The following is a 24,548-nucleotide window of genomic DNA, read 5'->3' as shown; positions in this document are numbered from 1 at the left end:
AAGTTTCTTTCCTTCTGAGGATACTGAGGTGAAGTACGTGCTTCTTAAATTTACATTTACGTTTGCTTTCAACCTCCAGGTTGGACTGATGAGGAAAGAAATTGTCTGTGAGGCCTGATCTTCTTTTATGCATACTGAGTGCGTAATAGAAGGATCTGGCAAACACTGATGAAGCTAGCTCGAAAGGAAACTCTCCCATTGGCAGAATTCAAGGACAAGATAATATGCTTTAGGGAGATAATTTAATAAAGTACATGTCAGCAGAACTCCCTGAAATGTTAGTTTCAGGTTTTCTAATTCTAATTGTAATACCAGCAAATCACTTAATAGCACACACTTGTATCCTATTAGTCACTGTGTCAAGAGTAAGAAACACATTTGCCACCAAAGACCTTGCTCCCAGTTCAAATGGGTCAGGAATGCTGTGTCTCTTCGTATTCATTTCCTTAGGAGTCTGTCCCTCTCCCTCCCCGCTTAATTTAAATTAAGACAGGAAGATGCAGATATGAGAACAACTAGCATTTAGGAGTATTTCTTTGTAGTCAAGTTTCCTGATTGGGACTGTTTTTATCCCAGTGAACTAAGAATGGGACAGGAGAAAGAGGCATCTTTCCATTTTTAACTGTCCAATCTCTTAAGACAGGTCTAGAAACTGTTTTTGACAAAGAGAAGGGGAATGAGGGTCAGGAAATCAACTTGGAGGGCACCTGGAGCTGCTTATCAAAAGTTGGATAAGAAGGCAGACATTGGAAATAACACAATATATGTAATGTAGGAAGACAAGCTAAAATAAAAGGAACACAGCAGAAGAAATAACTCGGGGTGTGAAAAATGCACTTATTGATATAAATACTTATATAGGTTTCATTTAAAAATTTTAATGTAGCTCCCTAGTGGGTTTAGGTGCAGCCTTGCGAAAGGAGGCTACAAATCAGTAACAATTTTGCCGTTAAGCATTTGAAACCAGGCTTCCTATTTCAAACAAGTGGGAAATCATTTCAATCATATCAAGAGTTAGGATGTAAAGCAGAAATCATACTATGATTTGTGGCTTGGTCTTACTATATTATTGCATAATAGACGGCTGTGTGTGGACAGGCTTAAGATAATAGTTACTTAAAAACAAACAAACAAAAACTATTTGGCAATGCTCCCAAACATGTTTTCAAGCAAGTAATTAAAAATTAGGAAGAAGGCTCCTTTTAAATTATAGATCTGACCAGGTCAGTCATGGAATATTTATACTTGGCAGTTAGCTTCACATAGGCCAGTGGTGGTGTATATGCATTAAAAAATTTTTTTTTTAGTTAAACTTCAGTGAAAGCTACCAGCAAAATAAAAAGGTAAGTTGGTTAGAAACACTCCAAAGGTGTTTCATGACTCTATATTAGCCCTGAAATTCAAGCCTCCTACATAAAGAAGCCAAAATCTGAGTTTATAATAACCTCATTGGATATTCATAAGCTTCAAAAGTCTAGTTTCTTATCTAGGCCGATCAGTTGTCCCTTCTGATTACAAGGGCAAACTTGTGATCTCTCTCTGGTATGATCACTGCATTACAGATGGACCTTCCAGACAAAGCATTAACCTCTGCTCTCTTTTTCTTCCTCTTTCCAGAAAAATCTAGAACTTGTGGAGATAAGGGTATAGCAGGATTCCAAAGATGAAGGGTGTATTAAATCCAAATTACTGCTTGTATAAGAAAAGAATCAAGAAGGTCAGAGAAAAGGCATGGACACCAGAAATGGGCTAAGAGGGCTGGGAAAGATGACCTGGTTTCTATGGCAACAAGACGGGGCTAACGGAAATACCACAGTCACAGAAGATTCGGTTCTTGACTTTTTAATTTACTAACTGTGGCGCCAGGGGTCTCAGTTTCCTCGTGTAAAGATGGAAGCTGGATGAGACTACCTCTAAAGAAGCCATCCAGCCTGAAAATTCTTTTCATTTTGCCACATAGCCTAGAATCAAGGTCCTGGCGGTGTTTTCTCTAGTCAGCTCCAGTGTCCCAACGCTGTTGGAGAGCCTTGACTGTGGGACTCCCTTGCCTGTCAGCTTTTTGTTTTCAGTGAGACTTCAGATATTTTAACTTCTTTTCAGTGGTCACTCATTTTCCTATATATTTCCAGAAGAAGCCAAGGGTATGGGTGCAAAGGGTTTGCACATGGGAGGTGAATCAGGCCTTAAAGGCAATGGGACCAGGGGACGCTCAGACACCAGCAGCCAAGGAGCCGCCGGGTCAAAGGCAGATGGCCAACAGATACCAGTGATCATGGGGTCACAGGGGTTGGGAGGTTGGGATATAGTAAAGGAATGAATCAGGCTGTAGGTAAGTGAAAGACGAAAAAAAGGAAAATGCACTAGAACTTCTCATAAATCACTGTACAGGAGGCAATGCCACCTCTCCAGACGCTGTCTTCTCCAAACAACTGTCAGATTGAAAAGTAATCATAGGGTCTGTAGATCATCCACATTGGAAAAAGGCATCTGGGACTTCCCTGGTGGTGCAGTGGTTAAGAATCTGCCCTCTAATGCAAGGGATGTGGGCTCTATCCCCGGTCGGGGAACTAGATCCTACAGGCCACAGGGCAGCTAAATCCATGTGCTGCAACCTGAGAGGTCCAAGGGCTGCAATGAAGAGCTCACAGGCCAGTTAAGACCCAACACAGACAACTCAGTAAATCTTTTTTTAAAAAGAAAAAAGCTTCAATATAAAAAAAAAGGCATGTAATGTGATCTTCCTGTAGTTAAGAGGAAAAGGGTAGAGTGAGTCTGTCCCATGCTCTGACCCATGGGTGACCCCTAGAACATCTTGTTTTATCTGGTGGCCTAGACTGATGACAGTCTTCAGGGTCAGTGCTCAGGGAGAACCCTCTCCCAACACAGAAGAATTGGGGAAGGCAGGTAAGGCTAAGTCAAAGATGTACAGCTGAACTTTGAACAACACAAGTTTGAAATACACAGGTCCTCTTATAAGTGGATATTTTTACATAAATACATACTACACTACTACATAGTTCACGACTGGTTTAATCTGCAGATGCAAAACTGCTTATGGAGGGCCTAGAGGGCTGGCTGTAAAGTTACACATGAATTTTTGACTGAGGGGGTAAAGTGCAAGGGGGTGAAATGACTCACTTTGTTCAAGAGTCAACTATAGCCGTCTGGGACAGAACAGTAGATCTGAGTCCAGCAACATTAACAAAGAGAACCTTCTTTTATCATCCTCTCCAACTAGTTGGTTAAAGGATCTCAGGCAGGAACCCTGAACATATGTAGAAACTGCGGTCTACTGCGACACAATTTATCTAGATTTACACACACTGTCCTCCCCACCAACCTGCAAGATTTAAAACAAAGGCGTAGTGGTTTAAGAAAATTAATCAACAGAAACCTCAATTAAACAGTCAAGAGACCAGAAGGGGGAGCTCTCAAGCCTTGTGATGATAGGGCCCAAGAGGAAGAAACATCTCTCTCCTTTCCTGGCAGGGACTCACATAATGAAAAGCCACACACTTGATTTACCATGGCCCTCCCAATCCCAGTTTCTTTCCCCCTCTATAAAACTCTCCATCCTTTGACTTGGGGGCTTGCACACCATGGTTGCACACCCCAAAGTTAAATTCTCTGCTGATCCAGAATATACTCATCTTTGCTAGAGAAATAACTGGCAGCCTGTTAGTTTCAGCTCAACAGTGGTGAGAAGCAGGAAATGAAAAAACCTTAGAGGGAACAGCCCAAAGATGTGTAGGGAGACAGCAAGGTTGTTCCTTTCCCTGCCCCCTCCCCCCACCTCTGTGCTAAACTAATGGAAATGGGAGAAAAGGAAGGTTTTGTCCTCTAAAAACAAATTAGTCGTTTTTCTCTTTGGGCTTGTAACTGAACACACAAACCTACCCAAGCACTGCAAAACAAGTCCACAGAGCTGCTTTTTACACTCCACAATAATCATAACACACTTCGAGCATATCATGTGAGAGTGATAATGTGAGCTGATTCCTGGAGTAACATTAGGAGTGTGGCAATAAGAGACTGTCTTGTTTTCAAAACTCTGCTCCCAAAATGTAGAGTGAGTTTTTTGGTGAAGCAGCATCGCACTTGTACTGCTACCCCAGGAGGCCATTAAAATGCTCCAGAGTCATTAATACACATGCCAATTACAGCAGTCACATTTGCACTGAAATTATAGCCAAGTCTGGACTCTCGTGGCCATGGGTTAATCTCCCATGAGCTGAAAATGCAGTCAAAAGCTAAATGGAACACAGGAGTCAAAGGAATGAGCCTTATCTAAGACCCTGGGGGACTGTGCTGAAGTTTAGTTCAGTTCAGCTGCTCAGTCGTGTCCGACTCTTTGCGACCCCATGAATTACAGCACGCCAGGCCTCCCTGTCCATCACCAACTCCCGGAGTTCACTCAAACTCATGTCCATCGAGTCGGTGATGCCATCTAGTCATCTCATTCTCTGTCGTCCCCTTCTCCTCCTGCCCCCAATCCCTCCCAGCATCAGAGTCTTCTAGTGAGTCAACTCTTCGCATGAGGTGGCTAAGTATTGGAGTTTCAGCTTTAGCATCAGTCCTTCCAATGAACACCCAGGATTGGTCTCCTTTCGAATGGACTGGTTGGATCTCCTTGCAGTCCAAGGACTCTCAGGAGTGTTCTAAGCGACTACTCTGAACTTACAAAGAGAGATCAAGTTAGCCTGACTGTGTGGATAGTTCAAAAATCTAACGTAAACTAGACTTTTCTGCCCTCTAATTACCATTTATATATTGCAAAGAAACTAATTTTATGGAGATACCTAGTCTGAGATTTTTCTTTTTTTTCTTATAAAAGATAGTATTTATAATTCCAGCAAATGAGGGCTACACAGATATGCCTGAAAAATCTAAAATGTAGTGGTCAGTGTGCTTCGGTGCTGGTTTCTTCCCTTCCTGCTTACATTGGCCAGGCTTCAATTCCTTATCAGGTATTTGAAGCTGATAAGGTCTTCTTAAATTGACTGGAGCTGCTGTTAAGATTCATTTATACAAAAAGTATATGTGAAAACCCTCTGGAAACATAAAACAATATTAAGTAGTAATCATCCCCATCAATATTATTACAGTCAGAAACCTCTAGCTTAAGCATGAACATATGACACTGTAACTTGGTGGAAAGATAAACACAGCGGCGAGGGAGGTCATCTTGGTTTTTCTGAAAATTTTACCTTGAATTCTCGCCTATAGGCAATCTTTTTTTTTTTTTTTTAAATGATCTGCAAGTTTAAGAAGTGGTTCAGCAATTTTGAATTTTAAAAGCATGGGGAAAATGCTTATAAATCATAAGCTTAGCCTTTAAACCTCAGATGTGACTACTAAACCCCTGAAAATTTCTGATATTTTAGGGGAGAAAATTCACAGTCAATTATACTCAGGATGGTGTAAGTAAAGGATAGTGAACTTTAAGTCATCCACTTTAACAGAGTCAGAAGCAGCTAACAGCTGCATATGTAGCCTCAGTGGAGTCAATATTTCATTTACAGGCATCTGTTACAAACTTCTAAAAACGTCTGTCTAACCTTTGCCCAAGATAGCCCACACACGCTACACTGTCCTGATTATGGTTTCCTTTCTCTGTCCTCATATACCTATAATCTCCAAGATAAAGTTTTAACAAGGAATGACGAGGACACATATCACATAGTCACAAAGCACACAGTCACCACCTGAACAAGAAAATGGAGGGGATGGTATAAACATAAACAACAAAAAATCACTTAAAATTGTTGTTTAATTCCCAGGCCTCACACTGATTCCTTTTTGTCTGGCTATGTAAAATGAATTTGCACTCTGTGCTAAAAGATATTCAATTTTCAGTGCCTATTCTCCAAAGTTTTGTTCCATACACATTAATAATAAATATAATTAAATATCAAAGATAATAAATATTTCCAACTAAACCCTTTCGACTGACTAGAAGATTCAAAATTAATTTACATTTCTTCCCTCCAAATGGCAGAAAATTAGGGCTTCAGAATATGGTATTTTCAGCATCATACCACTCACTAAAGGTATCACAGTAATAAAATCATCAAGTGTTAGAGGGGAAATGAAATGTACAGTTCATGTATTATTGTGCCTTCTCATTTATGCCACCCCTAAACACACATTGGAAGGGCTGATGCTAAAGCTGAAACTCCAATACTTTGGCCACCTCATGTGAAGAGTTGACTCACTCGAAAAGACTCTGATGCTGGGAGGGATTGGGGGCAGAAGGGGACGACAGAGAATGAGATGGTTGGATGGCATCACCGACTCAATGGACATGAGTTTGAGTGAACTCCGGGAGTTGGTGATGGACAGGGAGGCCTGGCGTGCTGCCATTCAGGGGGTTGCAAAGAGCTGGACACGACTGAGCAACTGAACTGAACTGAACTGAACTGAACACATATATCCTACAATAAAGAACAGATGTGGAGAGTGAATCCTATGAGGTTAAAGGGTCTGTCCTACCGGAAACCACGCATTAGTGGCAGATCTGAGATCAGGAATCAGGTCCCCTAATTCCTACTTACTCACTCTTCTACCACCCTGCATATGCTGTGATACCTCCTTTAGATGAGGTAGGGTTTTCACTGTTTTAAAATTAAAATATTTAGAACAGCATCATTTCAAGAAAAGAGTAATATTGTCTTAAATGCCTCGTTCAGATTCCCCTGATAGCTCATCAGTGCCTTACATTGATCAAATCTGTGCAGAACAGTTTTAAAATATACACGTATGAATGCATATCAATTTAGGGATGTTAGGATTTAACGCTGAGAGTGGTACAATTCATATTTTGTCTTCCAGCAAAGTGCAGAAATGATACTCTACAGAGGCTGTGAATGTGAAGTAAAGTCAGAAAGGAGACATATTGCTGGCCTTTTCTCTAAAAGCAAAATGACATAAAAGTAGACATGCAGTTCATGAGACCTGTGCCAACCAAACAACGAAAATTCATGTTAATGATGAACTCAAATTTGAATATTTTTGACAAATATCTTTAAAACGTGAGTGTTTTTAAATAAATGACTTAGGCCACACATGTATTTTAATTTTTTCTTCTTCAACAAAGGAATGGGAGTACACTCCTTGATTCCTTTGGGAATCAAGAGACATGGACTTGTTCAACAAGTTCCCGTTTGTAGCCTTAAGTGAACAAAACAAAGGGGTAAATCAAAGGATGATCATGAAGATCTCTCCTAGTTTTCAAATGAAGTGACTCCTCCTGACACGTTGGAAAAATGTTCAGCTCTTTAAAAATATCTAAATGGAAAAAAGCATCAGTGGGAAGAATGAATGCATGGCTCTTTACCCACCGCAAAATCATCATTTACCTAAACTTCAATACTTAAGAGGAATTAGATAAAGTTACAAATAAATATGACTGTGGGAAATTGAAGTAAAATCAGCACCTCTAACATTTACCAGTCAATACGGGGCTTTTCGTTGGCTACCAAAAGCCTCAGGGACATTCCCTTTGATCACAGTCAAGAGGAAGTGGGCAGTGGTCTGGGGAGGAAGACCTGGTCAGGAATCAGTTCTGCAGGGCTGCCACACGCAGGAGAGCAGCTGCTCCATTTGACTTCCCAAGAGCATCCTCTTGCAACGTGAGCTACAATACTGAGTATTTCCAGTTTTGAAACCTCTAATTTGGGACTTTCCTGGTGGCCCAGCGGTTAAGAATGTGCCTTGCAATACAAGGGACACAGGTTCAATCCCTGGTCGGGGAACTAAGCTCCCACATGCCACAGAGAACTAAACCCGCACACCACCACAAGGCATAACTAAAAACCCAAGGCAGCCAAATTAAAAACAAAAAAACCCTCTAATTTCTGGTTATTGTGGTTAAAAATCCCCCTTTCACAAATTAAACTCTACATGACACACAGCCTGACCATTAGTAGGATAAAAATTCTGTCACTTTTGAATTGGTTCATAGTGCTTTTCAGATCTAATATATCCTTCTACTTTTCTATCTATTCATTCAATTAATTTTGGAGAGTTTGATAATGAAACTCCAACTAAAAAATCTTATTTACTTAAAAATAATTGTAATACCTAGTAGAACTATATGTAACTTTGTTCTGTTTTTTCCAAGTCTCTGGTAAAAGTGTCATCATATTTTCATAATTTAAAAAACTTTAAAAAGCAAAAAAATCTATCAATTTTGATTTGAAAATTAAAAATAACTCAAAAAATAACAGGTCTAATGCTGTTGCTTAATTCTGTATAAATTGATGTCTTTTTAAATCTACAAAAATTATGCCATTTCCAGCATAGTCTACCTGAAATGATACAATGAATGTTGATTCTTTTACCTTCTGTAGGGTGAATGGCATCCAAGAAGAGTTGCTTGCTTGACCATTTATCCCCACTTCCTAAAAGCAGTACAAGAAAAGGAAAGTGAGCCTCAACTCCTAGTATAGATACATAAACTATAAAAGTAAGACAATTCACAAAACCATCTCAATAAAAAAGTGTTATAACACAAATGAAACAGAATTTTACTTCAACTATTTAATTCTCAAAACCACATTTGCCAACTAATTAGGCCATATCATAAATGCATTAAAAGTAAACAAATTTGCATTTTATAAAACACATTGTTGGATAATTTCTATGACTTTAATCGAGATTAACCTACAGGCTGGTTAAAAGAGAAAGATAAATGCTGACATTTTACCTAAAGAGAGATATTTCTCCACTGAAAGCAGAGAATAAACACCAACATACAAAGTAAAACTAAGAAGCTGAAATGCAGGTGAAAATAAAACCCAAATTAAGTAAAAGGTCACACACAGGAACACTCAGGCATGTATGTCTACACACGGAAGACAGCTGCATTTAAAGCCTCATTCCATAAACATGAAGGACTCCACATCTGGCCATGCAAGTAGGATGCAAATGGGCATCGGATGAGTAGGCTCACGGCAGTCACGACACTAACATGCAGGAGACGCTAGAGAAAGACTGACTTCCAGGACACGTGGTTGCACTGAACCAGATGGGGAAGTTTATCTTCTGTGTGAGAAAACAGAGGCCTGGACTGAACAGAGGGAAATCTTTAGATGAGACCTGAAGAGGTTCAAGGGCCCATCCAGATCGTGACAATGATACCGATGCTCAGAGTAAAGGGAGGGTAGAGTGCGTATGTCTCTCATGCCCTCTGGAAATAACGGTTATGTGACTGAAGGAGGTGGGAAGAGCCTGACAAGCTAAGTATATAGATAGAAAAAAAGAGAGAAAGACAGGTTACGACGTAGGAGTGGAATCCCCCTTGACAAGGATCCTCAAGTGTCAGAGAAAGTATAGAAACTGTGGGACTTTCATATGAATATGAAACTGGGAAGATTTCAGGAAGCAGGAAACGTGGTCCTGCTTTGACGGCTGCCAAACATGAGAAAAACGAGAACAGTCAAAGAAAATAAGTGGAGAAGAGCTCATGAAGACTAAATTTAAAAATGTACCAAATACAAATAAAAAAAGCAGTTTTAGGATTCATGTGGAACTCTGAAACTAGAGACAAATAAGGGATTTGAGTACAGAAGTGGATCCCTCTTTGCAATTAGCTGCAGAGTCTAGAAATAATGAATGTGTCTGCGTCAGAGCTGATGACATTGAAGCAAGCAGAGGGGAGGTAAAGGCGAAGACGGTGCAGTGAAGCGTCACTCAAAGATGAATCCACAATGGAGGTGGCCGAGAAGTCTTAATGGAGCATGGAAGGCACCAATACCTTTTTCCGGAACATTAGGCTTCTCCTTTTTGTGCTTATATTTGCTGACAATTTTGTGGAATAAGTTCTTTTTCTGAGACTGGAAAGGACCTACAGACAATATTAATATAAATATATTTAAAATTTACAATACTTCATAAAAAAATACTGCGTGTTTCTAAACAATTACACCCTCCCCCAACTTGTGGAATAAGCAAACTGATTCACAAGAAATGTCATCTTGAATCTTTTCTCATCCAACTCGTGCTTAGCTCCCTTCCCTAGATTTACTGAAATCAGTAAACCAGTGAGATTTTCCTTAGAAATATATCTGACATAAGCCTCCATTAGGGCTGGGACTCCCTCAGCAGAAACTGCAGATGTAGTGACTAGAGCAGACCACAGCCAGTAATGGCAGTACAGATGCAGTCTGTAATAAACAGAAGATTTTACTTTAGAGTCCTAAATATCATGAAAGCAAGGATGACGTGGACGTTTTGTCTCTCCTAAGAAACTGATCTTTATAAGGACAGCACTTTAAGGATGACTTTCAGGTCGGCCTGATAGCATTAGATAGCTTTCCACCCTATTCTGAGGATATTCTAGGAAGAAAAGACTGATTTAAAAATAGAAAAATACTTGTCAAGACTTTTTTGTGGAGGGTGGCAGGGGGAGTGGAGTAGGGAATGGGCAGAAGTCTCAAACTGCATCTTAGTCTGCTCAGATAAAGAAAAGAGACTTGGGATTTTTCAGTCACCATCAGAAATGGCAACAACAGCACTGACCTCCCCAAAGCAGGTTGCTTTCTACACTTTGATGATATTCCTACGTGAAACTGACAATCAGCTTACATAACTTCTGTTTCCTCATGTGTAAATGGGGATAATAATAGTGCCTAACTCACAGGGTTGAAGTGAGGATTTTAAAAATTAGAAGCTCTCTCTAAGCTGCTTCTGCTGCATCTACCCACCTACCAGGATCTGCACCCACGTGCCCTGTCTTCCTGCCAGAGGCAACTATCTGTGCTCCTGTCTGAAGTATAGCATTAAATGGTTTTTATGTTCACAAATATTTGCGGCTGTCATCAATTTGAGGACATTTTCACCACCTCAAAAATAAACCTCATATCCTTTTAGCTACTACACTCCTCCCTACATTTATAGTCTCTGTATCCCAAACTGCCCTGGCTAGAACCTCCACTACAATGTTAAATAGAAATGGTGAGAGTGGACATCCTTGTCTTATTCCCTATCTTAGGGGGAAAGCACTCAAACTTTCACCAGCATAATGCTGGTTGCAAAGTTTGTTTTTTTTTTTTTTTAATGTCTTTTATCAGATTTTTAAGTTCTCTTCTGAGTTTGTTGTCTGCTATCATGAAAAGGTGCTGAATTTTGTCAAATGCTCTTTCTACATCTACTGAGATGATCCTGTGGGTTTTTCTTTGTCCTTGTCCTACTGCCATGGTATGTTACATCAACTGGATTTTTGGATGTTAAACCAACCTTGCATTCCTCGGGTAAAACACCAGTTGATTACAGTATATAAATCTTACATGGATTCAGTCTGTTAGCATTTTGTAAGGATTTCTGTGCGTACATGTGTTAGAGAGAGTGGTCTGCAGTTTTGGATTTTCTTGTCTGTGTGATATGTTTGTCTAGTTTTGACATTAGGGTAATACTGGCTTCTTAGAATGAGTTGGGAAGTGTTCCCTCCTCATCTAATGTTATGGGCAAGCTTATGAAAAACTGGTATTAATTATTTAAACATTTGGAAGAATTCAGTAGTAAAGCCACCTGGGTCTAGTACCTTTTTGATTACTAAATTCAATCTTTATACTAGCTATAGGTCTATTCACATTGTCTATTTCCAAGTCAGTTTCAGGAGTTTGTGTTTTTCCAGTAACTGCCCATTTCATGTAGGTTGACTAACTTATCAGCCTACAATTATTCATAGTATTCCTTTTTAATCCTTTCCATTTTTGTGAGGTTGGTAGTAATGATCCCTATTTCACTCCTGAACTTGCTTTCTTTCTTTCTTGGTTAGTCTAGTTCTCAAGTTTGTTTTTCTTTTCAAAGAATTAGCTTTTGGTTTTAATGATTTTCCCCCATTATTTTCCTATTCTTTATTTAATTAATTTCATTTCATTAATCCCCTCTCTAATCTTTATCATTTCCTTTCTTTTACTTCTTTTAGATTTAGTTTGTTCTGTTAACAGTGTCTCAAGACAGGTTAGTTATTGATTTGATATCTTTCTTTTTTAATATGTGAATTTATACCTATAAAATTCCCTCTAAGTAATGCTTTAGCTGTACCTATAAATTTCAGCATGCTACACTTTCATTTTGTTCATCTCAAAGTATTTTCATATTTCCCTACTGATTTCTTCTTTGACTCACTGGTTATTTAGAGTATGTTTAATTTCCACTTACTTCTGGGTTTTCTGAATTTTCTCCTGCACTTAATTTTTACTTTCATTCCACTGTGGTCAGAAAACGTTAATTTCAATTATTTCAATCCTTTTTGTTAAATGTCCCAGAATACTGTGCGTTCTGGAGACCGTTCCATGTATACCTGAGAAAAGTGTATATGATGCTACTGTTGCGTGGAGCATTCTATATATAGTCTGTTAGGTCGAGCTGTTGTATAGTGTTCAAGTCTTCTCCTTTGTTAATCTTCGACCTAGTTCTATCCAACCTATTCTTTTTTTTCCATATTACTGCTCACCTTCTGAAACATTATTGTTTAGGCTTGTTTACTGTCTGGTACTCCCACTATAATGCAACCTCCATGGCAGCAGGGTTCTTTGTTTTCATTCAGAGATATATTCTACATGCCTCGAATGGTGCTTAACACAAGACTGATTTTCAACAATATTGTTGCATGAATAAAGCTCTTAAAACACTGGATGGCATAAATAAAGAGTTCAAGAAATGACAGTTGTTGCTATTATTACTGATAACATAAAGGTTTACAAGTGATTTTTGAGGACTACACCAAGTCACCCTTCTAAATAACCAATAACAAATATTCTGAATTGGGTGGTAGTGGTTTGAAATGGAAACAGAAAACACTTCTTATTTGTTTTTTGGGGTTAAGGGGGAAGTGAATGAAAAGGGAAAGAAAATTTAACAGATACAAAGACAATATATCATGTGGATGATATATACGAATATTACAGGTATTCTTTATAGCCCATTTGCCATCATTCATATGTACTTTATACAATCCAGGAAACTGTAGGCTGGTGCGCATGAATGACAGATGCATGGTCAATCGTCGAAAACAGAAGAAGAAGAAAGCAGAAAGCAGAAAAACAATTCTGAGACTTCTCTGGATCATAAGGACCCTAGTGATTTACCCACAGGAAGAGAATCTAATAATAAGGTACTGGCTCACAGGGAGAATGATTTTTATTCATCACTGTGTATGAGGACAATGGGATCAGGAAATGGTTCACAGAAACAAACTGATTTGACGTATGGAATGGGTTAAGAAAGAAGAAAAGAATACATATTTTCAGACCCGACCAAACTCGGAGAAACCTAAAATGTATAATTTAAGGACAAAACTTAATATAGAGCTTGTCAATTTTAACATAAAAAGAGAACATCCAGGGAGGTTTAGTACCCAGAAGAGCTTCCTTAAAGTTATATTTTTAAACAGCCTTGCTGCTAGCCATCCTGAACTATAAAACAAATCTAAGCAAACGACAAGTTCAAATAAAAAGGAAAGTGACAAATTGAAGGAGTTTGATATGAGGATAAGATACAAGGATATTCACTGAAAAGCAGTAACTTTAGTCAAGAAGTGAACGATTTGACTCCTGTCCACCAGTATGGTATACATGTTTGATATTTTGTTCAAGGAAAACAAAGTCAAAATTTGTAATAAATAGCACATATACTACTATTTTTCCTTAATTATAATTAACATAGAAATGTCCAAGGAGGGAAAAGAAGGTAGGAAGTCAAAAACAGAGAAAAGAAGTTGAGAAGGAATCTTCCAGAAAGCAAACAGATGGCAACTGTCTTTCCATGAACCACCATCTCAAGTTTCCATGCCATCTCATTCTACCATCTTCCTACCAAACCTCTTGAAAGACTGTTGGTACCAGTTTCCACTTCCTTATGACAAAAATCACCCCTGCTGGCATATAAACTAGCTTAGGACTTCACTAACATTTTTGGGCATGGTGGCCTGTATTTTGAAGATACCAATTTCTTTAGCATCCCAGCTTCACAGCTGGCTAACAAATAGCAAAGACAAACATAATCTGAGAGGGTAGGAGGCGTGCCATAGAGACACTGATAATAACTTTTTAAAAACATTAATGTTGTTCATGGTTTGCTGAAAAATGGACATGTTTTAGCTGAGAAGTATAGTGACACAGAGCCCTTTTAGTATGGTATGAAAAATTTTCAAGGTCAGCAAGTGAGGTGAATTAAGAGAAACCTGGTTTGGAGAACTGCAGTAGGAAACAAGTGTTAGGCATAACTTGAATGGTGGTGACAATGTCCAGCTTCTATAGTTTCATGTTTCTAAGCTATAAAAAAGCAGATGTTTTATCCTAAGACTAGACTGTCATTTCGATAATGAACACATAAGTAATGAAGGGCTAATGAAACAGTAAATTCCTTTGTAATAATTTATAGCAAAGTGGCTACTGGACATATGAATCTGTAGACTGGAGTAAGTTCAAGTAAATGAGCCACAATCAAGTTAGGATTCATTGAGGCGGAGCCACCTTATTGGGCTAGACATGCATGTCTTGTTAAAAAACTCAGAATTATATTAGGCATACCTTTTATACCTGCAAATGTGCTGTCACCATGCTTAAGAAAATGTCTAGGGACAGTGAAGACTGTCAAATAGCTACAGGGCAAGAAACAGTTCTGCCCAACCTGGAAGCTATCACTTCCTGACAGGAAAGGGATGGCCTGATTTTCATCACATCTCAGCTCCTGAACACTATTAATATAGTCAGGTCAGCTCAATCCCAAACAGGGGATTCTGTCCTCAATCTTTAACATTGTAAATTTGAACCTTGCAGAGTAAGCGTAAATTGGAAAAACATGAGAAAGACCAACAGTATGTTTGTTAATAGGCTAAAAAACAATGTGAAAAGATAAAAGAGATAAGGAAGGAGAAATTGAGTCAAGGGTCAAGCTTGGGAATAATTTAAACACTCCAAATTGAACTCAATTAACTTTTTCTTCATGACCCTACTTACTTGAAAATTACTATTTTACAGAGCACTCTGACTTCTGATACTTTTGTAAAAAGTGCTTCACACATTAACAGTATACTTAAAATAATGTGTCAAAACAAATCTCTTAAGTTACAATTAAATTTAGATTTATAATTCAAAGCTTTCACTTGAATATATACAAGTAACTGTGTGAGATAAACCAGAAAACACTATAGAAATGGACTACTGCAGCTGACCTGCATTGTGAATGAGATAGATAACTTCCTGGATAATCTTAGAAGCAAAGGGAGATTCTATGCCTAAATCAACTATATATTAAGCCTACTATAATGTAGCTGGACCTTGTTACAGGAAGGTAGACCCATTACATACACTTAAGTAACAGGGCAGAGACAGTAGAGGGGATGATGGAAAAGGGAAAGATCACTTGGAAATACAGATATAAATAAGATGACCACTGGAAAAATACAAGTATAAATCCAACTAGGTCCTATGATCTTGAGGTATGTAACTATATAAAAGCATACATAAATATTTCTTCTAGAAATTAATTTCATAAAAATTCCATACATTTTATATAACCTGGAATAACTAAAAAAAAAAAAAAGAAATACCTAGTATAAGGCAGGGAAAAATACAACAATAAATATTGAATAACAAATACAGGAGAAAATAAAATACAGACAAATGCTGTTGGAGAAAAAATGAGGTTTCCTATGAAAACATGCTCCTTTACTAAAGAATTACTGATCTCACTCACAATGTTTGCTTTGAACAATTCATTATGCAAAAATGCAAAGGGTCTAGACTCTAAGAAAACAATCTCCTCTATCCTCTAAAGATCAGGCAATTACAGCACAGCTGGTATGATAATTTCATTAATAACTTGTAGGATAGGACACTGGCACTGCTAATGCCAAATCATAATCAACTACAAATACCACTTCTTTAGTTTGCTAAATAGAGAATATATTATTTAATTTCTGTTTTATTTTAATTGCATTTTGCTCCACAGGTTGGAAAGAGCAAAATCTAAGGTCTGACAGCCTTCCTATCTATGTAATTACTGGTACACTGTGTAAGAACCAGGGACTTTGTGGCTTGAGAGGCATAACAGAAGAGTTAAGATGATATTGTATGAAGTATAATCCAAAGCTCCAAAAAAGCTATTTCACATCAAAAGAAATACTGTTAATCTCAGCTGGGAGAGGAAAAACATATAACAGACAACCAAGACCCAAGAGAAGGTCTCATGAAAATAGATCCTAACTTCAGGGTTTTATAGCTTTACAAAAATAAATCTATTGTTACAGTCCCTGATAGATAATTCAGCCAACTTCAGAGCTCTAAAATGAATGTCTCCTACTGCAAGGAGTAGAGGAAGAGCATTTATCCTGCACATCAATCAATTAAGTTCCATTTTATTAGTTTGTCATGTATTTATCAGCAACTTTAAATCCAAGAATTATGGGGGCTCACGATACTTGGCATTTTTGGGCTCATGGACTGCTTTGCCTATTCCTAAATATCTCCAGGGCACAAGGATTGTCATTCCACTCAGTAATCCATTACGGTGCTCAGCTACCTACCTGTCAACAGGCTGCTTTATTTCTTTCCTACCTATCTTGGAAGATCTCAGAACAACCTTATTTTATTTTCTCAGATGAGCAAACTTGGTGACGCAATATTTCTTTTTTAGTCTTTATTCACTAGACTTGTTTTTATTAACCACAGTGGAAAACGGAGCTAATTCTAAAATCACTTTTACATTCCTTCCCACCTTTTATCATGAAGGGGGATTTTCCTCACCTTTTCAGAGCCACCCTGAGATATAGATCTCATTGTTTCAGTTTCAGTGGACAGTGGGGGTTTTAGATCTTGATGGAGAAAGGTTTAGGTTTCTTCATAGATACAATTTTCCCCTAGATATATACGTTATGGACTCCCCCAAATCCATGAAATTATATATACTCGTTACTATTTGTCTTTGATCATTATCTATGATTGCTAGAGTTTGGCAAGAGTTTTGCAAAGATATATATCATTTTCTATCTATCCATTCATCTATGCATTCAGCTATATACACACAGAAAGGGAAGCATGCTGATTTGCCGTAGAGCAAGCAACAGGTTGCCTCTTTTACAGGGTAATTATGAGAACTCTGCCATCAAATCCTGCTCAGAATTTGATCCTGGAAACAACAAAAACCCCACACTAGTTCTTCCTCATTCACTACCCGTACAGGAGAGCTACCAAATGAAGTTTTCTACCTCTGCGTGGAAAACTAAAGGTATACTTACTTGCCGACCAACTTTCAGACCTAAACTCAGAAGAGAAGTTTTGCACTGAGAGCAATACTGTGGCTTTGCGTGGGACAGTTCTTCATTGCACTTGACTGTCCTGCGCAGGTTAGGATGTTTAGAATTCTAGCCTCTGCCATACAAATGTGCCAGGGGTTGTGATCACTGAAAATGCAGACCCCACTCTTTAAAATCTCTCTAATGAACCGTAGTGTTGCCCCTCTTGAGTGGTGAGACTCCCCAACCCCTCAAGTCACACTGACAATTTAAAAAACTTCCCTGATAAACACAGAGGAGAATCTGATATTCTTGATAAAGAATATGTACGTAGTACTTCTCTAAATTTAATAAAACCAATAAAAATTATATTGCCAAGGTATTATGGGGAGTTTTCTCTTCATTTGGTTCAATTGCCAGTTAAGAACAGAATCTCCTGACGAGGTGAATGGAAGGATTTCACTGCCCCAGCGTCCAACCTGTTGCAGACACACAGAGAACAGATGAACTGGGTTCAGCGAACAGTTCCTGCTCCAGAAAAGCTCAACATTCCCAATCTGACTTCTGGAGACAAGAAGGTCAAAGACCGTGTATAATTAAGACCTGCATACTTAAGGGCAAATGTATAGGTTGAGATGCCCAAGGATGAAGGCTGAAAGGACTCAGGAAGAAGAGGAGAGACAGAAGAGTAAGGCAGGAACCAAGATAACCCTGGAAAGTAAGTGAAATTCCAGCTCGCTACTGCTTCAACTGGAAACCAAAGTACATATCTAAAGGGAGCTGCAGACGGTCAGAAGAGGCTTCAGTTAGAGTCTGGCCATGCTGCAGGAAGGTACAGCACACATCTAACCTTTGCTGGTTTTAGTCGGCTCTGCGGACATATTTCCAGTCTTTTTCTTTTTCCTTGGGACAGGTACGCATTTCCGGTCAAATGTAACAGGACTATACTGAGGGAGGCTGTTGAATTTCTTTTCAAACTCTTCATCCAGCTTTGTTGAGCTAATGAAAGAGGGAAGGGGAGAGACTCAATCAGCACATGATGTAAATATTTAAAAAGAAAACAATCTAAGATATATTTTAAGATATTCCATTTGAAAATGGGGTTCCTTAAGAATTAGGACATTGCTAAATTCTGTGCAAGGACATAAAATATCTTTTTAGAAATGCTTGAGATTTACCAACACAGTTTTCTTAATAAACTCACATGACAGGTATGTTATTACCTTAGAAAAGTAGAAACATTGTGTAATATGCTACTGCTAAGTCGCTTCAGTCATGTCCGACTCTGTGCGACCCCATAGATGGCAGTCCACCAGGCTCCCACATCCCTGGGATTCTCCAGGCAAGAACTTTGGAGTGGGTTGCCATTTCCTTCTCCAAATTATATATAATATAGCAGAATATTATTGAAGTGGAGAATTTGCTGTTTCTTCTACTGGCACAGGAATTTTTTATTAAGTTCAATACAAAGGATATTCCATCCAAGTTTTTCATTCTAAAGATTCTCATGTATATGTGTGTGTGTATACACACACACAGAGGCAAGTTTATTTATAGAAATTAGTAATTTATATTGATAACTTCGTAAACTTCATTTAAAAAAATTACTGACTAGTTTGTGTGCATGCTAAGTTGCTCAGTCGGGTCTGACCCTATAGACCGTAGCCTGTTAGGCTCCTCTGTCCAAGGGATTCTCCAGGCAAACTAGAGTGGGTTGCCGTGCCCTCCTCCAGGGAATCTTTCTGAAGCAGGGATAGAACCCTCATCTCTTATAGTCTCCTGCATTGGCAAGTGAGGTCTTTATCACTAGTGCCACGCAGGAAGCCCACTGACTAGTTTAGTACTTGATTAAAGCACACATTTATCTGGAGAGTCCTGTGGACGGAGGAGCCTGGTGGGCTACAGTCCATGGGGTCACAAAGAGTTGAACATGACTGAGCAACTAACAAAGAAGATATAAACAAATATTCTGAAGAGTAGAAAAAAATTCTGGACAATTGACCAGGATGAAGACAAAACATTCAAAGAGAAAAGTAAAGCCAGTTTTCCAAGTACACACCAGCAGAGAGGCAACATGACTTTAACGCAAACCACAAATGACTCCAGAAATGCCACCAGCAAAGTTGGGAAATCCTTGGACTGCCGCTGACTGTCTCTACGTAGCCCCACAGCAATGGCAGTGTGCCTGCTGGAAGCTAGGCTGGTTGCTGGCTTTCATTTACAGTGAGATTTATTAGCTAAGATGCAACCCAAACAGATGGGAGAAGCTGCAGGGGAACTGTTGTGCTTGGGAGATGGAAAATGGAAGGTGTACTGGGAAGAGGGCAGCTTTGAGTACTGACTTACCAGGAGTTAACACGTTAGGCTGCTACCTGAGAAACGTACTTGAGGTGTGTTCACCTAAGACTCTTTTCTTAGTCTTGGAGGAATGTACAAGAATGGGGAGCACAGATAGGACAGTCAGATGATCATCAGAAAGGCCCCCCTGAAAAAGGCCATTACTAAGTTCTAACAAAGCAGTTAAAGGTGATGGCTTGCGGGTGATGTTCCTCCCTGAGTAAAATTTTCTTTTCTCATTTCAGTTAATAAATTATAGTAATGGAAAATCAGATAATATCTGATACTAATCAGTTGCTGTCAGAAAGACGTGAGTTTTTTAGATACTGTGGATAACCAAAAGAGAAATATGAAAATGCAAGCTGTAACTCCTTAAGTCCCTTGGGACTCCCCACCGTCCCTTTTTTTACCTAGAATAATTACCTATGTTTTTCTTAAAGAAGTCTATAAAGGTAGAACTGCCAATACAGAGTGAATTTTCCTTGGCTACAGGTAACTAAACAGCACATTTTCTGTGATAAAAAGGTTTAAAATACTCATTTAGAAATCTCAGAGAAGATTGACAGATGTGGCATTTTTCACTGCTCATGAACTATGCTGGCATGTTCCAAATAAGGCAAGCCCAGATAATCTGATTCTGACAGGCCAATATTTAAAGAAGGGAGAGGAGGAAAGACCAGAGTTGTACCACTGATTTAGCCTGCAGAAAATCACACCCCCAGTTAAACACACGTGGCTTCCTAAGAAACGATTAAAACAAAAACACCCCTGAAAATCTCTTTTCAGGAACAGATTTCCAAAAGACTGTTTCACTTTTCTTGTTCCTCAGAGAAGACTGGTAAAAACATTCAGGAGTTTCTAATAGAAGCAAAAGAGAACTTTCTGCTGGGGAGCCTTCAGGCCTGCTTTGTTTATTCTCTAGGTCTTTCACACCATCTGCAATGAGACCTACACCTCTCTCAGTGTGTAGACCTACAGGACACTGGTAATTCCAGAAGATAGAGAGCACTGGCTCTGATGCTCAATTGTCACTTTTTAAGAAAATCCTGCAAATACTTCTGTGCTTGACAATGAAAAATGTGAGGATTTTCAGGTCACTGTTTAAGCATAATGTTGGCAAAATAATCTGAACTTTGGACTTTTAAAAATACTAGAACAAGATATATAAAGTTATAAATATATCATCTCAATATAAGTAATATTGAGGAATCATCCTCATGAGAAAGATTTTCCACCCTCCCACTGTGTAACAAGGGCCTTAAGATTAACCAGACCTGAAAGCATTGTAATGTCCAGGTGACAAAGTACATTATCCGACAAAAAGAAATGCAAATATTGATGGATAAAACAAATATCATACTCCTAATACATAAAATTTGCATACTTTAACAAACTTATGAAAAAAATATGAAAAATATATTAAAATGTACTTATTTCTATTCAGTGTATTCTTTTCAAATTCGGCTAATGAGAAAGCTAAAGGACAGTATGACTGGAAACACAGATGCTTTCTTTTTTCACCAATATAAAGTATTGCATCACCTATCAAAATGCTTTATGTTAAGCTTGGTATTAGGAGTCTGTCTTATATAATAAAAAATAAAATAATTCTTAACTATTTTACCTCAAAGTATGCTCCTTCTGAATACTGCATTTTAATACATAATTAATTGCTGAATATTCTCTGTATTGAGAGAATATTCAATCTAATATTTTTACCTTAGAGCATTAGAATATGGTTTAAACAAAACAAGAATAGAGGTAGGAACATAATTTTATGTACATTCTCACCTGTCATTATTTTATAAATGTGTACATAACCTTTACAAATATTATATGAAGTACATAGAGTATATAAAATTAGCAAAGTATAAACGTGATATTCATCGTAAACTTCAGATGAGAACTACATCTTGGTGATATGAAAGGATTTACAATGTCGCTACTAACACAAGGTGGACCTCAATTGAAACTCAGGCCTAAGTCTACAATCTACACATTTTGTACCATAATTAAAACATGAAAGACACTATTACTCACACACCATGCTAACAGCAGGAATCACATGATGATCTGTATTTCTTCACGAGTTTACTAAGACCATAGCTGACTGAATACTCAAAGAATAAGCTGTTAGTGATTTGTTTACCTTGAAAACCTAATACCACTGCACGCGTGGTCTGTGCTGCACGGCTGACCATGCCCACAGGCACTTACCCAAGGACAGAGTCTTCCTTTGGCTTTGTCTTCTTGAACTTCTTGCTTCCACTGGTCCCACTCTGGCTAAATGCCCAGCTTTCTTCATTCCAACACCCTTCATGATCAGACGAGTTTCCTTTTCCTGAGCTTCGTTTCCCTAAGGAAATTCAAAAGAGTGCGCATGGCATATTGGGGTGGAAAGGAAATCATCTTAATTGCTTCATAAGTGACCTCTTGACCCCTTAGGTACTATCTGCATGATGCTATTTGTTAACTATTTCAGAGAACTCAGGACCACCTTCAATAACAGAATCTGTAAAAAAGTAACTTACAGACTCAGATCCACAGTCTCATAACTCAACAGGTGCTACTTGACTCATGAGAAAGACTAACTACTATTTACTTTTCCATTACAGAATCAGCCTGAGGTGTGGGAGCCCTTTACTACTGCACATTATTAATTCTAATTTCCCCAACACTTAGTGGAATGACCTCCCTAGAGCAACATGTACCCTTAAGGATCTCCATTCAGGATTTGTGAGACTTATTTTCACACACATCTATGGTTGGAATTTAGTTTGGCAAGAGGTAGTCCCCCAGTCAGATACTGTATTTTAAAATAGATAAATGTACATGAAACACTCCATGGAATAAAGGTATACACTAGTTTCTGGAACTGTTATGTTTTAAAGAGCTATTCACTTCAATTACAGTTCTGATTATCTAGCGGGGAGGGCTAGATAAATTTCTTGTTTTCTAGAGTCTATAGGTCAAGATTCTATCAAACATACCTGCGTGATTCTGAAAATTATTTCCATGAGTTAAAAACCAGACTAAGAGCTCTACACATGCAATACCGATCCTTTAAAACAAAAAGTCAGCTGATACCAGTAAAAAGGAAAAAGACTAGAATAACTTAGAACATTTATATTCTGAGAATTATATCTAAAATGAATAGAAACATTCCTCTATGGTGCTAGTAAAATGACAAATGTATATAATCTATAAACCACAAAGACTCATACAAATCTAAGATACTATTTTGATGCTAATGTTCTTTACTGTAGTCTTAACTGCTTTCCAATACCTCTAAGGGAGGAATTCTGCTAGGTTTCCATGTTCTTTTCAGATTTTGAGAAGTTGCTTACCTCTGTCAACATTAGCTCGCAGAGAGGTGAGCATGCCCTCAGACACCAGGGTTTTATAAAGAGCACCTTTGCAAGACCTCTCTGATTTCCGGGAGCCACAAGTCTCTATCTTTCTGTGACAATCACTGTCCTCAGGCTTGGCCTGTCCTGACAGGGTGGGTGGTAGCGCATCCTCCGTGGGGGTCAATGGTTCTGCTTTTATACCCTCTGGCACCTCACCAGAAATGTTCTTGCTGGCAGAAATGCTGATAAAATCTGGAGGTCTTGACTCTTTGGTGGGGTCTGAGGATTTCTCCTTCGACATTTTCTTCTCTCTAGATTTCACTTTTTTCTTTGGTGGCTTGGCATCCAAGATACTCCCCTTTCCGCTGGAGGATGGGCGGACCTTCCTGCGAGGGGCGTCTCCGAGCTTCTCGATGCCCCAGTCCCCCTTGGCCACAGCCTCGATGGTGTACATGACACTCTCGATATCCGACTCCGAGGACGGCCTCTTCTTGCAGGCCTTCTTGGGTGTGGATTTATCATTTCCGTGTCGATCCATTTTGTTTTTCTTCTTTTTCTTTTTTAGCTTCTCTGGTTTGCTTAGTGCTGTGGGATCCTCGATGATCATGATTCCATGAGGATGGCATATGTGGTCCTTTCTACTGGGAACATCGCTTATTATTATCTTGCTACTGGCAGAGTAGGAAAAATCAGGGAAGTGACCACATTTTTGATCTTCCTCGAATTCTTCCTTTTTAATTTCTTTGGGAGCTTCCATTTTTATACCTATTATATCATCCATTCGCAGCTCCTCAAAATTTCTTATTTCCTTAGAATCTCTTACATTTTCCTTAGCTGATTTTTCAAATTCTGCTTCTTTCTGTAACCTGGCTTCATCCGTTTTCTCCATTTTTGTGTCTCTTTCTTCCTTTCCCTTCTCTAATTCTTTAATTCTTCCACCATCTAATTCTTTTGCTCTTATTAGCTTTGATTCTTCCATTTTCACCCCCTCAGATGCCAGGCACATCTAAACAGTTAAACACAATGAGAACAAAACACATTATTGTATACATGAAATTACCCTAAACTTTTAAATTGCATCCTTTAAAAAAAATAATCAAAACAAACTTCAAATTTTACAATAAGAAGTCCACTTCTGAAAAACTAACTTATTCAAATTAATAAAAATTTTATAATATATTCATTCAGCTCTGGAGGAACATATACTCAAATTGTCATCTTCCAGTTTCTGATGAAGTTTTTCGTATGAAAATGAGATTTGGTAAAAGGAGGGGGTAAGCTAGAGTTGCAAGACCTGAGCTTGAGTCCCAATTTTGCTGCTTGCTAACTCTGTATCTAGAATGAGTCATTTCAGCCCCCGGTCCTCTGCCACCTTTGTAAGATAAAAATGATGATGATAGTTATCTCAGAGGATCCTGTGAGGTGTAAGTGAGATGATGTGTGCATGGCAGTGCTTAGTAAATCACCCCCAAACTCTATTCAGATACTTACCTTTTCTTTTTTTCTTGGGGAAATATGAGGGAAATATCAACAATTTCTACCTAATCACTTGAAATTAGAAATTATAAGATGAAAGCTCTGAAAAATAAGTAGTAGGTTGCTTTCTTTAAAAAAACTTG

At 38.4% G+C, this 24,548-nt stretch overlaps 1 protein-coding gene across 16 annotated transcripts in view; it reads right to left on the bottom strand.

The window, feature by feature from the left end:
- BBX (BBX high mobility group box domain containing) overlaps positions 1-24,548 on the bottom strand; it is a 298,700-nt gene that overhangs the window by 13,137 nt on the left and 261,015 nt on the right. For 13 of the 16 annotated variants that reach the window (XM_055418693.2, XM_055418272.2, XM_088836741.1 and 10 more), the window contains 5 exons: positions 22,927-23,935; positions 21,797-21,935; positions 18,093-18,241; positions 9,758-9,847; positions 8,343-8,402 (listed from right to left, as the gene is read on the bottom strand). In XM_055418693.2, coding sequence (XP_055274668.1) covers positions 8,343-8,402; positions 9,758-9,847; positions 18,093-18,241; positions 21,797-21,935; positions 22,927-23,935 — 1,447 coding nt within the window. The remainder of the gene's footprint in view (positions 1-8,342; positions 8,403-9,757; positions 9,848-18,092; positions 18,242-21,796; positions 21,936-22,926; positions 23,936-24,548) is intronic. The other 3 variants (XM_055418811.2, XM_088836750.1, XM_088836756.1) reach the window with 1 other exon arrangement.

This window comes from Moschus berezovskii, chromosome 1, assembly GCF_049115385.1.
Source record: "Moschus berezovskii isolate FMDL1 chromosome 1, NW_MosBer_1.0, whole genome shotgun sequence".
Classification (NCBI taxonomy): domain Eukaryota; kingdom Metazoa; phylum Chordata; class Mammalia; order Artiodactyla; family Moschidae; genus Moschus; species Moschus berezovskii.
The sequence above is the reverse complement of the archived record's forward strand: the minus strand, read 5'-3'. Positions and strand labels throughout refer to the sequence as shown.